This window comes from Hyperoodon ampullatus (assembly GCF_949752795.1).
Source record: "Hyperoodon ampullatus genome assembly, chromosome: 2".
NCBI classification, from domain to species: Eukaryota; Metazoa; Chordata; class Mammalia; order Artiodactyla; family Ziphiidae; genus Hyperoodon; species Hyperoodon ampullatus.
In genome coordinates this window covers 68,840,522-68,859,208 of record NC_136915.1, presented here as the reverse complement: position 1 = coordinate 68,859,208, position 18,687 = coordinate 68,840,522, and the positions used below count along the sequence as shown (strand labels likewise).

Below are 18,687 nucleotides of genomic sequence, written 5' to 3'. Positions count from 1 at the left end.
CAGCAGTTAAGACACTCCTCAATTCAAATCCTTGCACTTATTAGTTATATGAACTTGAGCAAGTCACTCAACTTTTCCATATCTCAATTTTCTTTAGGTATAAAATGGGAACAATAACATAGGATTATAGTCCTAATTCATAGGATTGTTATAAAGGTTAAATTAACACAGTGAATATATAGCATGTAGCACTGCACCCAAGGTCTAATAAAACATCAGTAAGTGAGAGGCATCATTATTGTTGTAATGTTCACTACACGTGGCACAAAATAGTCATTCATTCATTATTTGTTGGGCCAACAAATCACAAAATCATACGATAAATCAAATAATGAATTTAAAATAATTTAAAATTCAAAGATAAATCAGCATGCTCAAGAAATTATTTCTATTGATACAATTTGATAATATGTATCAGATCTCTAACAAAAACTATAGATCCTTTAAAGGCCAGCAATTCTACTTCTAGAACTTTATAAACTTAGGAAATAAACCAGACAAGTATATGCAAAGCAAGAAAAACAACCTAAAGAGAACAACAGGGAACTAGTTAAATAATTAGAGTACATTTGTACACTAAATACATATTAAAAATGATAGCACAGAGATATATTTATTGACATTTAAAGAAATTCTTATATAATGTTAAATATTTTAAAGGCAGGTTACAAAAGGAATGAATTTTACTTAAAATGCATAAATCATTTACTTATACATAATATAAAATTTTATGTCTCAATATGATATTTAAGTGCAAATATAAATGGATAGATATATACCAAAGTATTAGCAGTATTTATTTCTGGGTAGCAGAATTTCAAGTGATTTTAATTTTTTCTGTTTGCTTGTCTGTATTTTCTAATCTTTCTAAAATTAATCTGTATTACTTGTGAGTTAAATATTAAGCAAGGAAATTTTAGAAACCAAAACACTGAAATCACTGCATTCCAGTAATGATTTACATAAAAAATTTCCTTTGCAGACTTAATTCAGCTATTTCTACATACCTTTGTCTGATGCTGCTCTTTTAGTGTATTCAAGTATGAGATGCTCTGGTTCCCATGGTAATATTTTTCCTTTCTTCTTTCCACGTCTTCTTTTAAAGTGACGGGCCAGAAAAATTACAGATACAACACTCACTGCAGTTACCACAAATAACTTTTTAGCTACTGGCGAAAATTTGATCTGGAAAAGATGCAATTAGATTGAAAAAAAGTCTTATTTGTTTGTTTAAAATCAACATAAGGACTAAAATTATTCTTAAGCTAATCTAGTTCTAAATACTACCAAGATATTATTTTACTCTTTCAATGACAACTAGCCCAATTTGAATTTTAAAGACAAACCCAAAAAATGTAGTAATTTATTATCCACTGCTCTGCATTTCTCAGGTAAATAATAATGCCCCAAAAGTTACCAGGAGCACAAAATAATTCAATCCCATTAATATCTGTTGAACAACTAATGATTAATTCATGCAACTCAATCTTCTATCTGAATCACAGCAAGATATTTAATTGCAGTAATGATTAAATCAGACTTTTTAAATGAACCAATTTTTTAAAACTATCTGGAAATGTGGGTAAACATAAATTAACTCAATTTATAAATATCATTTAAATAAGCCCTTTTATTCATGAATTAATCAACAAATATTTACTTAGCATCTTACAATATACCAGGACTGTGCTATGAAAATAAAAATTAAAATCTTAGTATAATTCTATTCAATAAGCATATATCAAATGTCTTTCATTTATCAAGAAGCACCAAGTATACAGAAGATACAGATCTTGCTTCCCTCAAGACTGTACTAATAGTAGAGACAAATATACAAATAATGTATTACAAATAATTACAGTATAGTGTGATAAATACAGTAATGTAAGTATGTACTAAGTACTAACATAAGAGCAAGAGGTAATTAACTTTGTCTTGAGGGACAAACACTATTAATCACCTAAAATGCAAAAGAACTTTAAAATAAAGCTATAGGCTTGGGGATGCAGAAAGCTAGAAAGACTGTCACTTCCAAACTTCCAAAAACAAAAAAGCCAAATAACAAACCCTCAATTTTTTTGAACCCATCAGAATGCAGAAGTTGGAGGGTAATCAACTGGCCCCAAAACTAAGAAGACACAGGTTCTCACCCGGAGAGATAAGACATGAACACTGACATGCAGGAAGAAGGCATATCAGGATATCAGTAAGAAGAGTTCAGCTAGCATGGTTGGTAAATTGGTGGAGACTGAGAGAGTACTGGTAAAGGACGGTGAATCACCCTTCCCAGGGGGGCATGTGTGGTTCAAATATAAGCGTAATTCACACTTTTTGGACGTTTTTATCTTCATGAATTCCACCAAGTACGCATAGAAAAGACTGCAAGAGTCCTAAGAAAGTCTTCCTAATGGTGAACTGCGGAAGGGAAACAGGAACTTTTGTTGAGGGACGTGAACTGCATTAGTACCCTTCTCTTTTGTCCCCCAAAAGGAACAAAAGCCTTAAACTGTGGGATGCAGTTTTAACTTTAGAGGGAAATTTATACCATTAAATGTTTATATTAAGAAAAAAAGGGGGCTTCCCTGGTGGCGCAGTGGTTGAGAGTCCGCCTGCTGATGCAGCGGACACCGGTTCGTGCCCCGGTCCGGGAAGATCCCATATGTCACAGAGCGGCTGGGCCTGTGAGCCATGGCCACTGAGCCTGTGCTCTGCAACGGGAGAGGCCACAACAGTGAGAGGCCCGTGTACGGCAAAAAAAAAAAAAAAAAAAAAAAAAAGAAAAAAAAGAGAAAAATCTGAGCTTTGACCTTAGAAAAAAAAGACCAAATCCAATCTAAAGCAAGCAGAAAATTACGAAGTAATAAAGACTACACAGAAATCAATGAAATGGAAAACCAACTCAATAAAATCAAGAGTTGTTTGGGTTTTTTAATTTTTAATTTTTTATTGTTTTGGCTGCGCTGCGCAGCTTGCAGGATCTTAGTTCCCTGACCAGGGATCAAACCCAGGCCCTGGACAGTGGAAGTTCAGAGTCTCAACCACGGGACCGCCAGGGAATTCCTGGTTTTGTTTTGTTTTGTTTTGTTTAATTTATTTTATTTATTTATTCTTGGCTGTGTTGGGTCTTCGTTGCTGTGCATGGGCTCTCTAGTTGCGGTGAGCAGGGGCTACTCTGCCTTGCGGTGCGTGAACTTCTCATTGCAATGGCTTCTCTTGTTGTGGAGCACGGGCTCTAGGCACACGGGCTTCAGCAGTTGTGGCATGTGGACTCAATAGTTGTGGCTCACGGGCTCTAGAGCGCAGGCTCAGTAGTTGTGGCGCAAGGGCTTAGTTGCTCCGCAGTATGTGGGATCTTCCCAGACCAGGGCTTGAACCCGTGTCCCCTGCATTGGCAGGCGGATTCTTAACCACTGTGCCAACAGGGAAGCCCTTAGGTTTTTTTTTAAATAAATAAAACTGATAAACCTCTAGTCAGTCTGATCAAAAAGAAAGGGAGAAAGAAAAGATACATATTACCAAAATCAGAAATGAAAGAAGGGCCACCACTACAAACCTCACAGATATGAAAAGGATAAAAAAATAATGATTACTATGAACAACTCTATGCCCATAAATTCAACAACTTAGATAAAACGGGCTAATTCCTTAAAAGAGAGAACCCATCAAATTTACTCAGGAAGGCGCTTCCCTGGTGGCACAGTGGTAGGAATCCGCCTGCCAATGCAGGCGACAAGGGTTCAATCCCTGGTCCGGGAAGATCCCACATGCCGCGGAGCAACTAAGCCCATGCCACAACTACTGAGCCTGTGCTCTAGAGCCCGTAAGCCACAACTACTGAGCCCGTGTGCTACAACTACTGAAGCCCATGCGCCTAGAGCCTGTGCTCTGCAACAAGGGAAGCCACCGCAATGAGAAGCCCGTGCACTGCAACAAAGAGTAGCCCCCAATCGCCACAACTAGAAAAAGCCCGCGCGCAGCAACGAAGACCCAATGCAGCCAAAAATAAATAAATTTGGAAAAAAAAATTTACTCAAGAAGAAATAGATAGCACGAATATTTAAATACCTACTAAAGAAACTGAATATGTAGTTAAAATCTTCTAACAAAGCAAATTATAAGCCAAATTCTACCAGATATTCAAGGAAGAAATATCAAATCCTACAAAGAGGGAACACTTCCCAATTTTTTACAAACCCAGCATTACTATTAACATCAAAACCAAAGACATTACAAAAACAAAAACAAACCTACAGACCAACATTGATAGATGCAGAAATCCTTCATAAAATATTAACAAATCAAATCCAGCAATATATAAAAGGAATAATATATATGACCAAATGGTGTATATCCTAGGAATTCAAATCTGGTTCAACATTCAAAAACTAATCAATATACTTCAACATAATAACAAACTAAGGAAGAAAAGCCATAATATAATCTCAATATATTAAAAAAGAAGTATTAATATGAACTCATGTTTTGCTTTTTCTTTTTAATATATACAGATAGACAAAATCAGAAATACAGTTGTGTATAAATACACTGATCAGTATGCATTCACACATATCCTAGTTCTGTCTCCTAAGAGGGCCTAGAAATAGCAACATCCCAGTAGCAATGCACACACCTTGCATCCAGATCTTAGTTTCTAATTACCAGAGACTAAAGAGAACTAAATATGGAGACTAAAGAGAGCCAAAGCTCCCCGGAAAAGTGGGTAATTCCAGGATTGAGGCAGAGAAAATACAAAATGAACATGGAGAGGTGAAAAAAAAAGAGGGCATGTCAGGCATGTCAAAAGACACAGGAGCCAACCTGAAAGAGCTTCCAAAGCCAAATATGGAACAATTTGAACAATAAAATAAATAATAGTATTAGATTATAAACCAAAGAACAAAATAAATACCCAAAATGATATAAATCAATAATTGAATAAATTAATAAAAGGGGAAGAAGGGACAACTCTCCCTTACAGAATAATTTTAAATAATGAGTGTAGAAGGAATGAAGGAAATAGAAAATCACCAATAAACGCTATGGTAATAACTGCTTAAGGCAAGATTCACTACTAAGTGCTAAAATTAGGGGACAGGGACTTCCCTGGTGGCGCAGTATCTAAGAATCTGCCTGCCAATGCAGGGGACATGGGTTCAACCCCCGGTCCAGGAAGATCCCTGGACATGCCACAGAGCAACTAAGCCCATGCACCAAAACCACTGAGCCTGCATGCAACAGGTACTGAGGTGCGCGTGCCACAACTACTGAAGCCCACGGGCCTAGAGCCCGAGCTCTGAAACGAGAAGTCACTGCAATGAGAAGCCTGTGCACCACAAAGAAGAGTAGCCCCTGCTCACCGCAACTAGAGAAAACCTGCATACAGCCAACAAAGACCCAACGCAGCCAGAAATAAATAAATAAATAAATAAATAAATAAAATTTATTAAAAAAATAAAATAAAATAAAATTAGGGGACAAAAGTTTAAGGAGAAACAATATATTTGCATAGTCTCAAAGCACCTACCTCCAAATTTATTTACAAAGAGAAAAAACAGCGGAAAAACTTAAATCAAGTGATCAAGGTTAACATCACCTGTAAAAGACATATACACATCATCAAGTATCCCGATATAATGCACTGTGGTTTTGTGTCAAAAATGAATAATCTCAATGCAATCCTGAGAAAACATCAGACAAATTCAATTGAAGAACAGTCTATAAAATACCTAATTTGTACTCTTCAAAAGTGTCAAGCATTAAAGGCAAGGAAAGATTGAAGGAACTGTCACAGATTAAAGAAGACTAAGGAGACTTAACAACTAAAAGCAATGTGGAAAAAGAAATGAAATTTAAGTAATTACATTAAAAAAAATTGGATTGGCCAAAAAGTTCGTTCGGTTTCCCCATAAGATTGCTCTAGTAGCACCTATCTCTTTAACTTCATGAGAAACAATTTTGTTAGACTGAATTGTGACAGCTGCCAATCAATGTTATACCACACAGGAAATAGCCGACATACTCAAAATATCCAAATCAAGTGCTGAAAATCATTTGCACCAGCTTGGTTATGTTAATCACTTTGATGTTTGGGTTCCACGTAAGTTAAGCAGAAAAAAACCTTCTCGACTGTATTTCCGCAGGCGAATCGCTACTTAAACATAACAAAAACGTTCCGTTTTTAAAACAAATTGTGATGGGTGATGAAAAGTGGATACTGTACAATAATGTGGAACAGAAGAGATCATGGGGCAAGTGAAATGAAACACCACCAAACACACCAAAGGCTCTTCTTGATCCAAAGAAGGTGATGCTGCGTATATGGTGGGATTGGAAGGGGGTTCTCTATTATGAGCTCCTTCCAGGAAACCAAACGATTAATTCCAACAAGTACTGCTCCCAGTTAGACCAACTGAAAGCAGCACTCAACGAAAAGCATCCGGAATTAGTCAACAGAAAACACAAAATCTTCCATCAGGATAACGCAAGACCGCGTGTTTCTTTCATGACCAAGCAAAAGCCGTTACAGCTTGGCGGGAAGTTCTGATTCATCTACCGTATTCTCCAGACATTACACCTTCAGATTTCCATTTATTTTGGTCTTTACCAAATTCTCTAATGAAAAAATTTCACTTCCCTGGAAGACTGTAAAAGGCACCTAGAACAGTTCTTTGCTCAATAAGATAAAAAGTTTTGGCAAGATGGAATCATGAAGTTGCCTGAAAAATGGCAGAAGGTAGTGGAACAAAATGGTGAATATGTTGTTCAATAAACTTTGTGGTGAAAATGAAAAATGTGTCTTTTATTTTTACTCAAAAACCAAAGGAACTTTTTGGCCAACACAATAAATAAAGTCTACAGTTTTTAGTTAAGAATATTATGCCAATGTTAATTTCTTAGTTTTAGTGATTATACTAGAGTTATGATAGATGTATACATTAAGGAAAATTGGGTGAAGAGTATATGGAAATTCTCTGTACAATCTTTACAACTTTGATAAGTAAAATTCTTTCCAAAAAAAAAGAGATAAAGCTCTGACAGACCTTGTTAAGAGGATGAAAAAACATGCTACAGACTGGGAGAAAATACTGTTATTCGTAAGCCACCTATCTGACAAAGGACTTGTTTACAGAATTCATGAAGAACTCTTGAAATTCAACAGTAAGAAAACAATCCAATTAGAAAACAGGCGAAGGACATGAAGAGACATTTCATTTCACAGAAGATGATACACGGATGGCATAGTCACACACACACACACACACACACACACACAAAAAGATGTTCAACGTGATCAATCGAGAAATGTTAATTAAATCTACTGTGACATATGACACACCTATTAGAACAGCTAAAAAAAATTTTTTTAGTGACAATATCAAATGCTGGTGAGGATATGAAGACTACTTCTCATATATAGTTGTTGGAAATTTAAAATGGGACAACGATTCTGGAAAATAATTTGGCAATTTCTTTAAAAACTAAACATCCACTTACCATATGACCCAGTAATCACATTCCTGAGCATATATCCCAGAAAAATAAAAACTTGTGCCCACACCAAACCTGTACACAAATGTTCATAGCAGCTTTATTTATAATAATCAAAACTGGAAACAGCCAAAATGTCTCTCAATAAATGAATGTTAACAAACTGGTAAATCCATATACAGACTACGGAATACCACAATAAAAAGGAACAAATTATTGAACCTCTCTGTACTATTTTTTCAACCTCCTGTGAATCTATAAGTACTTAAAGTTTTTAGAAAATAAAGCTGTATCAACACAGCTGCTAATCCCAGTTAATTCAAACCAATGAAAATTTGGAAGAATTTTATGATTGGGTTGTTTTCCTTTGCACAACTATTCAATTAAACTGAACTGGGAATTCCCTGGCAGTCCAGTGGTTAAGACTCCGTGATTTCGCTGCCGAGGGCCTTGGTTTGATCCCTGGTTGGGGAACTAAGATCCCACAAGCCGTGCGGTGCAGCCAAAAATTAATAAATAAATAAAAATCCTTAAAGAACTGAATTGACCCATGGTACACAGTCTCTTGTCTTTAAATATCATTTTACACTAAAGGGTTTCTTGGAGAAGTGGCTGATTCCAGGTATGGGGCATGAAAAGTATGAGAGGAGCCTGTAACATCTTCTCATACCAGATAGCAAGGAGGCTGTCAACAGAGTTGTATCTAAAGCACAAACAGGCCAACTTGAATAGGCTCTCACTGGCCAAAATGAGTTCATTTGAGCATAAATAAGGATAAATAAAGTCATGGTTTAATATATCATATATAATTAAATCTGTGAGATCAAAATGATCTTTTTTTAAACCCTCCTTGATCAGCTCTGACGAATACTAAAGAACCATCTCATTATTTTACAATCTGGTCAATAAAAAGGAAAGAAGCAATTATTCTGCCATTTCTATGCAAACTGCACCAAGGTACCCAAGTAGTGACAGAAAGTTTCTCTTCATTGATATATTTTATCTAATAAATTAAGAAGGAAATATAGAATGATGTCACCATTTTATGACCTCTTGAATTAGCAGATCCAATAATAATTATCAAAGACCGCCAACATCACAGAGTCAACCAGATATTATGTATTTCCTATAACTTAGTTTAGCAACAAACAAACTGAATTTAATTGATACTCCAATCTAACTCAATTCATAGAAAAATACAGTGGAGAGAATATAATCAGGATTATCCTGTCACAATAAAGAACATGGTTTCTTCCACAGAGAAAATAAAAGCAAAGCAAAAACAAACAAACAGACAAAAAAAAACGGTATGGGCAAACTACAGATTAAAAGAGATCTAAGAGTTGACAGATACCTAAGAGATTTAAAAGATACCTCAATTCCATCAAACAAAACAAAAACAAACAAAAAATACTCATAGGACAACAGGAGAAATTAAACACTGACTGGATACTGATAGTATTAAGGAATTACTATTGTATGGAAGGATGTAATGTTATTGTGGTGGTTCTACTTTAAGAGGTGAGATATAAAATGAAACAGTTACAGATGAAATAATATGATGTATCGATTTGCCTCAAAAGAATCCAGTGAGGGGGCTTCCCTGGTGGCACAGTGGCTGAGAGTCCGCCTGCCAATGCAGGGGACACGGGTTCGTGCCCTGGTCCAGGAAGATCCCACATGCCACGGAGCAGCTGGGCCCGTAAGCCATGGCCGCTGAGCCTGCGCGTCCAGAGCCTGTGCTCCGCAACGGGAGAGGCCACAACAGTGAGAGGCCCGCGTAAACACACACACACACACAAAAAAGAATCCAGTAAGGATGGAGGAGTAAATGGATATGAAAACAGAGGAAACAAGATAGGCTATGCAAACTCTACTCAATACTCTGTAATGACTTGTATGGAAAAGAATCTAAAGAAGAGTGGATATATGTATAGGTATAACTGATTCACTTTGCTGTATACCTGAAACTAATGCAATATTGTAAATCAACTATACTCCAATAAAAATTTTAAAAAAGAAAAAAAGAAAAATAAGATTGCCCATGCATTGCTATCTGTTGAGGCTGAGTGTCAGGTATATGGGGGTTCATTAAACTATTCGATTTTGTATATGCTTAAAATTTTCTATAATAAAACTATGTGTAAAAATAAAAATTGAATTAACATAAACTTTAAACTATAATGTAATAATAGAATAAAAACAATTATTCATTACCATTTAAAACCACATGATCATCTGTGTAGAAAAACCCTATGAAACTTACAAAAAACTACCAGAATAACTGAGTTTAATAAAGCTATAAAATATAATATCAATATACAAAAGTCTATTTTCATATACTAGTAATAAATAACTGGAAATTGAAATTTCAAAAATACCATTTACAGTAGCTTCATACAATATGAAATACTTAAGGATAAATCCGACAAAAGATGTGAAAGACATGTATCCTGAAAACTAGCAAACACTGCTGAGGTTCAAGAAAGAAAACCTAAATATTTGGAAAGACGTAACACATTTATAGGTTGAAAGACTCAAAGATGTCAACCGTCCCCAAATTGATCTATAGATTCAATACAATCCCAATGACAATCCTAGCAAGATTTTTTTTCTTTTTTGATAAAAACTGATACTTGATTTCTAAATTTCATATACAGGGAATTCCCTGGTTGTCCAATGGTTAGGACTCCGTGCTTTCACTGCTGAGGGCGCGGGTATAATCCCTGGTCAGGGAACTAAGATCCTACAAGACACACAGTGCAGCCAAAAAAATAAAATTCATATGGAAATGAAAAGGATCAAGAATAGTCCAAACAATTTTGAAAAAGAAAAACAAAGTTGGAAGACTAACCTTACTTGATTTTGAGACTTACTATAAAGCTACAGTAAACAAAACACTGTCGTGTTGACACAAAGAGACAAACAGATCAATGCAACAAGAGAGAGAGTACAGAAATAGACCCATAGATATACAGATGACTGATTTTTGGCAAAGGTACAAAAAGGCAGTCCAGTGAAAAAAGAGTAGTCTTTTCAACAACTAGTGCCAGGGTGGGAGGGAGGCTCAAGAGGGGGGGGATGTGGGGATTACGTATACGTATAGCTGATTCACTTTGTTATACAGCAGAAACTAACACAACAATGTAAAGCAATTATACTCAAATAAAGATATATAAAAAAAAACTAGTGCTGGAAAAAACTGAGCATCCATATGCAATAAAATGGAATTCCAATCTATGTTTCACACCATACACAACAAATAATTAATGGATCACAGACTTAAACACAAAACCTAAAACTATAAAGGTTCCAGAAAAAGTATAGGAGAAAATCTTTGTGATCTTTGATTAGACAAATATTTCTTTGAGATGACACCAAAATCCTGACCCAGTTTTTTTAAAAAGTTGAAAAACTGGACTTCAGAATTTAAAACTTCTGCTCTTTAAAAGGCACTGTTATTTGTTGGAAGATTTAAAATCACAGTCTCAATTTCAGTGCTTGTGATTGGTCTATTCATATTTTCTATTTCTTCCTGGTTCAGTCTTGGCAGGTTGTGCATTTCTAAGAATTTGTCCATTTCTTCCAGGTGGTCCATTTTATTGGCATAGAGTTGCTTGTAGTAATCTCTCATAATTTTTTGTATTTCTGCAGTGTCAGTTGTTACTTCTCCTTTTTCATTTCTAATTCTATTGATTTGAGTCTTCTCCCTTTTTTTCTTGATGAGTCTGGTTAATGGTTTATCAATTTTGTTTATCTTCTCAAAGAACCAGCTTTTAGTTTTATTGATCTTTGCTATCGTTTCCTTCATTTCTTTTTCATTTATTTCTGATCTGATCTTTATGATTTCTTTCCTTCTGCTAACTTTGGGGGTTTTTTGTTCTTCTTTCTCTAATTGCTTTAGGTGCAAGGTTAGGTTGTTTATTTGAGATGTGTCCTGTTTCTTAAGGTAGGATTGTATTGCTATAAACTTCCCTCTTAGAACTGCTTTTCCTGCATCCCATAGGTTTTGGGTCGTCGTGTCTCCATTGTCATTAGTTTCTAGGTATTTTTTGATTTCCTCTTTGATTTCTTCAGTGATCACTTCCTTATTAAGTAGTGTATTGTTTAGCCTCCAGGTGTTTGTATTTTTTACAGATCTTTTCCTGTAATTGATATCTAGTCTCATAGCGTTGTGGTCGGAAAAGATACTTGATACAATTTCAATTTTCTTAAATTTACCAAGGCTTGGCTTCACAGGCGAATTCTATCAAACATTTAGAGAAGAGCTAACACCCATCCTTCTCAAACTCTTCCAAACAATATCAGAGGAAGGAACACTCCCAAACTCATTCTATGAGGCCACCATCACCTTGATACCAAAACCAGGCAAGGATGTCACAAAGAAAGAAAACTACAGGCCAATATCACTGATGAACATAGATGCAAAAATCCTCAACAAAATAGTAGTAAACAGAATCCAACAGCACATTAAAAGGATCATACACCATGATCAAGTGGGTTTATTCCAGGAATGCAAGGATTCTTCAATATACGCAAATCAATCAACGTGATACACCATATTAACAAACTGAAGGAGAAAAACCATATGATCATCTCAATGGATGCAGCGAAAGCTTTGGACAAAATTCAACACCAATTTATGATAAAAACCCTGCAGAAAGTAGGCATAGAGGGAACTTTCCTCAACATAATAAAGGTTATATATGACAAACCCACAGCCAACATCGTCCTCAATGGTGAAAAACTGAAACCATTTCCACTAAGATCAGGAACAAGACAAGGTTGCCCACTCTCACCACTCTTATTCAACATAGTTTTGGAAGTTTTAGCCACAGCAATCACAGAAGAAAAGGAAATAAAAGGAATCTAAATTGGAAAAGAAGAGTAAAGCTGTCACTGTTTGCAGATGACATGATACTATATACATAGAGAATCCCAAAGATGCTACCAGAAAACTACTAGAGCTAATCAATGAATTTGCTGAAGTAGCAGGATACTAAATTAATGCACAGAAATCTCTGGCATTCCTATACACTAATGATGAAAAATCTGAAATGAAATCAAGAAAACACTCCCATTTACCATTGCAACAAAAAGAATAAAATATCTAGGAATAAACCTACCTAAGGAGACAAAAGACCTGTATGCAGAAAATTATAAGACACTGATGAAAGAAATTAAAGATGATACAAATAGATGGAGAGATATACCATGTTCTTGGATTAGAAGAATCAACATTGTGAAAATGACTCTACTACCCAAAGCAATCTACAGATTCAATGCAATCCCTATCAAACTACCACTGGCATTTTTCACAGAACTAGAACAAAAAATTTCACAATTTGTATGGAAACACAAAAGACCCCAAATAGCTAAAGCAATCTTGGGAACGAAAAATGGAGCTGGAGGAATCAGGCTCCCTGACTTCAGACTATACTACAAAGCTACAGTAATCAAGACAGTGTGGTACTGGCACAAAAACAGAAATATACATCAATGGAACAGGATAGAAAGACCAGCGATAAACCCACGCACATATGGTCACCTTATCTTTGATAAAGGAGGCAAGAATATACAGTGGAGAAAAGACAGCCTCTTCAATAAGTGGTGCTGGGTAAACTGGACAGCTACATGTAAAAGTATGAGATTAGAACACTCTCTAACACCATACACAAAAATAAGCTCAAAATGGATTAAAGATCTAAATATAAGGCCAGACACTATCAAACTCTTAGAGGAAAACATAGGCAGAACGCTCTATGACATAAATCACAGCAAGATCCTTTTTGACCCACCTCCTAGAGAAATGGAAATAAAAACAAAAATAAACAAATGGGACCTAATGAAACTTCAAAGCTTTTGCACAGCAAAGGAAACCATAAACAAGACCAAAAGACAACCCTGAGAATGGGAGAAAATATTTGCAAATGAAGCAACTGACAAAGGATTAATCTCCAAAATTTACAAGCAGCTCATGCAGCTCAATATTAAAAAAACAAACAACCCAATCCAAAAATGGGCAGAAGACCTAAATAGACATTTCTCCAAAGAAGATATACAGATTGCCAACAAACACATGAAAGAATGCTCAACATCATTAATCATTACAGAAATGCAAATCAAAACTACAGTGAGATATCATCTCACACCAGTCAGAATGGCCATCATCAAAAAATGTAGAAACAGGGCTTCCCTGGTGGAGCAGTGGTTGAGAGTCCGCCTGCCGATGCAGGGGACACGGGTTCATACCCCAGTCTGGGAGGATCCCACATGCCGCGGAGTGGCTGGGCCCGTGAGCCATGGCCGCTGAGCCTGCGCGTCCGGAGCCTGTGCTCCACAACGGGAGAGGCCACAACAGTGAGAGGCCCGCGTACCGCAAAAAAAAAAAAAAAAAAAAAAAAATGTAGAAACAATAAATGCTGGAGAGGGTGTGGAGAAAAGGGAACCCTTTTACACTGTTGGTGGGAATGTAAGTTGATACAGCCACTATGGAAAACAGTATGGAGGTTCCTTAAAAAACTACAAATAGAACTACCATATGACCCAGCAATCCCACTACTGGGCATATACCCTTAGAAAACCATAATTCAAAAAGAGTCATGTACCAAATTGTTCATTGCAGGTCTATTTACAATAGCCAGGAGATGGAAGCAACCTAAGTGTCCATTATCAGATGAATGGATAAAGAAGATGTGGCACATATATACAATGGGATATTACTCAGCCATTAAAAGAAACGAAATTGAGTTATTTGTAGTGAGGTGGATGGACCTAGAGTCTAGGTGCGTGTCATACAGAGTGAAGTAAGTCAGAAAGAGAAAAACAAATACCATATGCTAACACATATATATGGAACCTAAGGAAAAAAAAATAAGGTCATGAAGAACCTAGGGGTAAGACGGGAATAAAGACACAGACCTACTAGAGAATGGACTTGAGGATATGAGGAGGGGGAAAGGTAAGCTGTGACAAAGTGAGAGTGGCATGGACATATATACACTACCAAATGTAAAATAGACAGCTAGCAGGAAGCAGCCGCATGGCACAGGGAGATCAGCTCAGTGCTTTGTGACCACCTAGAGAGGTGGCATAGGGAGGGTGGGAGGCAGGGAGACGCAAGAGGGAAGAGATATGGGAACATATGTATATGTATAACTGACTCAGTTTGTTAAAAAGCAGAAACTAACACACCATTGTAAAGCAATTATACTCCAATAGATGTTAAAAAAAAGAAACAGAAAAAAATAAAAATAAAAAATAAAAGGCACTGTTAAGAGAATGAAAAGACAATCCACGAATTAGGAGAAAATAGCTGCCAATCATGTATCTAACAAAGGAACTGTATCTAGGGTATATAAAGAATTCTCCAAACATAATAAGAAAACAAAAAACCCAATTTAAAAATGGGCAAAATAGACTTCCGGGTAAGATGGCGGAAGAGTAAGACGCGGAGATCACCTTCCTCCTCACGGATACACCAGAAATACAGCTACACGTGGAACAACTCCTACAGAACACCTACTGAACGCTGGCAGAAGACCCCAGACCTCCCAAAAGGCAAGAAACTCCCCACATACCTGGGTAGGGCAAAGCGGAGAGATTCCCGCACAGAGGATCGGTGCCGAGCGGCACTCACCAGCCCGAGAGGCTTGTCTGCCCGCCCGCCGGGGCGGGCGGCGCTGGAAGCTGAGGCTCGGGCTTCGGTCAGAGCGCAGGGAGAGGACTGGGGCTGGCGGCGAGAACTCAGCCTGAAGGGGGCTAATGTGCCACAGCTAGCCGGGAGGGAGTCCGGGAAAACTCTGGAGCTGCCGAAGAGGCAAGAGACTTGTTCTTCCCTCTTGGTTTCCTGCTGCGCGAGGAGAGGGGATTAAGAGCGCTGCTTAAAGGGGCTCCACAGACGGGCGCGAGTCGCGACTGAAAGCGCGGAGCCCAGTGACGGGCGTGGGACGCTGGGGCTGCTGCTGCCGCCGCCAAGAAGCCTGTGTGCGAGCGCAGGTCACTGTCCACACCGCCCTTCCGGGAGCCTGAGCAGCCCGCCACTGCCGGGGTCCCGGGATCCAGGGGCGGCTTCCCTGGGAGAACGCACGGCGCGCCTCGGGCTGGTGCAACGTCACGCCGACCTCTGCCGCTGCAGGCTCGCCCCGCACTCCGTGCCCCTCCCTCCCGCCCGGCCTGAGTGAGCCAGAGTTCCCGAAGAGGCTGCTCCTTTAACCCTTTCCTGTCTGAGCGAAGAACAGACGCCCTCCGGCGACCTACACGCAGAGGCGGGGCCAAATCCAAAGCTGAGACCCGGGAGCTGTGAGAACAAAGAAGAGAAAGGGAAACCTCTCCCAGCAGCCTCAGAAGCAGCGGATTAAAGCTCCACAATCAACTTGATGTACCCTGCATCTGTGGAATACATGAATAGACAACAAATCATCCCAAATTGAGGAGCCAGGAGTCAGTACTGTGCCTCTGAGGTGGGAGAGCCAACTTCAGGACACTGGTCCACAAGAGACCTCCCAGCTCCACATAATATCAAACGGCGAAAATCTTCCAGAGATCTCCATCTCAACACCAGCACCCAGCTTCACTCAACGACCAGCAAGCTACAGTGCTGGACACCCTATGCCAAACAACTAGCAAGACAGGAACACAACGCCACCCATTAGCAGAGAGGTGGCCTAAAATCATAAAAAGTCTGCAGACACCCCAAAACACACCACCAGACGTGGACCTGCCCACCAGAAAGACAAGATCCAGCCTCATCCACCAGAACACAGGCACTAGTCCCCTCGACCAGGAAACCTACACAACCCACTAAACCAACCTTAGCCACTGGGGACAGACACCAAAAACAACAGGAACTACGAACCTGCAGCCGGCAAAAAGGAGACCCCAAACACAGTAACATAAGCAAAATGAGAAGACAGAAAAACACACAGCAGGAGAAGGAGCAAGATAAAAACCCACCAGACCTAACAAATGAAGAGGTAATAGGCAGTCTATCTGAAAAAGAATTCAGAATAATGATAGTAAAGATGATCCAAAATCTTGGAAATAGAATAGACAAAATGCAAGAAACAGTTAACAAGGACCTAGTAGAACTAAAGATGAATCAAGCATCGATTAAAAACACAATAAATGAAATGAAAAATACTCTAGATGGGATCAATAGCAGAATAACTGAGGCAGAAGAACGGATAAGTGAGGTGGAAGATAAAATAGTGGAAATAACTAATGCAGAGCAAAATAAAGAGAAAAGAATGAAAAGAACAGAGGACAATATCAGAGACCTCTGGGACAACATTAAACGCACCAACATTCGAATTATAGGGGTTCCAGAAGAAGAAGAGAAAAAGAAAGGGACTGAGAAAATATTTGAAGAGATTATAGTTGAAAACTTCCCTAATATGGGAAAGGAAATAGTTAATCAAGTCCAAGAAGCACAGAGAGTCCCATACAGAATAAATCCAAGGAGAAATACGCCAAGACACATATTAATCAAACTGTCAAAAATTAAACACAAAGAAATCATATTAAAAGCAGCAAGGCAAAAACAACAAATAACACACAAGGGAATCCCCATCAGGATAACAGCTGATCTCTCAGCAGAAACTCTACAAGCCAGAAGGGAGTGGCAGGACATAATTAAAGTGATGAAGGAGAGAAACCTGCAACCAAGATTACTCTACCCAGCAAGGATCTCATTCAGATTTGATGGAGAAATTAAAACGTTTACAGACAAGCAAAAGCTGAGAGAGTTCAGCACCACCAAACCAGCTTTACAACAAATGCTAAAGGAACTTCTCTAGGCAAGAAACACAACAGAAGGAAAAGACCTACAATAACGAACCCAAAACAATTAAGAAAATGGGAATAGGAACATACATATCGATAATTACCTTAAATGTAAATGGACTAAACGCTCCCACCAAAAGACACAGATTGGCTGAATGGATACAAAAACAAGACCCATATATATGCTGTCTACAAGAGACCCACTTCAGACCTAGAGACACATACAGACTGAAAGTAAGGGGATGGAAAAAGATATTCCATGCAAATGGAAACCAAAAGAAAGCTGGAGTAGCAATTCTCATATCAGACAAAATAGACTTTAAAATAAAGACTACTAGAAGAGACAAAGAAGGCCACTACATAATGATCAAGGGATCGATCCAAGAAGAAGATATAACAATTGTAAATATTTATGCACCCAACATAGGAGCACCTCAATACATAAGGCAAACACTAACAGCCATAAAAGGAGAAATCGACAGTAACACAATCATAGTAGGGGACTTTAACACCCCACTTTCACCAATGGACAGATCATCCAAAATGAAAATAAATAAGGAAACACAAGCTTTAAATGATACATTAAACAAGATGGACTTAATTGATATTTATAGGACATTCCATCCAAAAACAACAGAATACACATTTTTCTCAAGTGCTCATGGAACATTCTCCAGGATAGATCATATCTTGGGTCACAAATCAAGCCTTGGTAAATTTAAGAAAATTGAAATTGTATCAAGTATCTTTTCCGACCACAATGCTATGAGACTAGATATCAATTACAGGAAAAGAGCTATAAAAAATACAAACACATGGAGGCTAAACAATACATTACTTAATAACGAAGTGATCACTGAAGAAATCAAAGAGGAAATAAAAAAATACCTAGAAACAAATGACAATGGAGACACGACGACCCAAAACCTATGGGATGCAGCAAAAGCAGTTCTAAGAGGGAAGTTTATAGCAATACAATCCCACCTTAAGAAACAGGAAATATCTCGACTAAACAACCTAACCTTGCACCTAAAGCAATTAGAGAAAGAAGAACAAAAACATCCCAAAGTTAGCAGAAGGAAAGAAATCATAAAAATCAGATCAGAAATAAATGAAAAAGAAATGAAGGAAACAATAGCAAAGATCAATAAAACTAAAAGCTGGTTCTTTGAGAAGATAAACAAAATTGATAAACCATTAGCCAGACTCATCAAGAAAAAAAGGGAGAAGACTCAAATCAATAGAATTAGAAATGAAAAAGGAGAAGTAACAACTGACACTGCAGAAATACAAAAGATCGTGAGAGATTACTATAAGCAACTCTATGCCAATAAAATGGACAACCTGGAAGAAATGGACAAATTCTTAGAAATGCACAACCTGCCAAGACTGAATCAGGAAGAAATAGAACATATG

General features: G+C 37.8%; 1 protein-coding gene across 2 annotated transcripts in view; it reads right to left on the bottom strand.

Annotated features, from left to right (window-relative positions):
* Window positions 1-18,687, bottom strand: part of MIGA1 (mitoguardin 1) — a gene marked incomplete at its 3' end in the record, with an annotated part of 94,228 nt that overhangs the window by 59,381 nt on the left and 16,160 nt on the right. For both annotated transcript variants that reach the window (XM_079727110.1, XM_079727111.1), the window contains one exon: window positions 1,008-1,185. In XM_079727110.1, coding sequence (XP_079583236.1) covers window positions 1,008-1,185 — 178 coding nt within the window. The remainder of the gene's footprint in view (window positions 1-1,007; window positions 1,186-18,687) is intronic.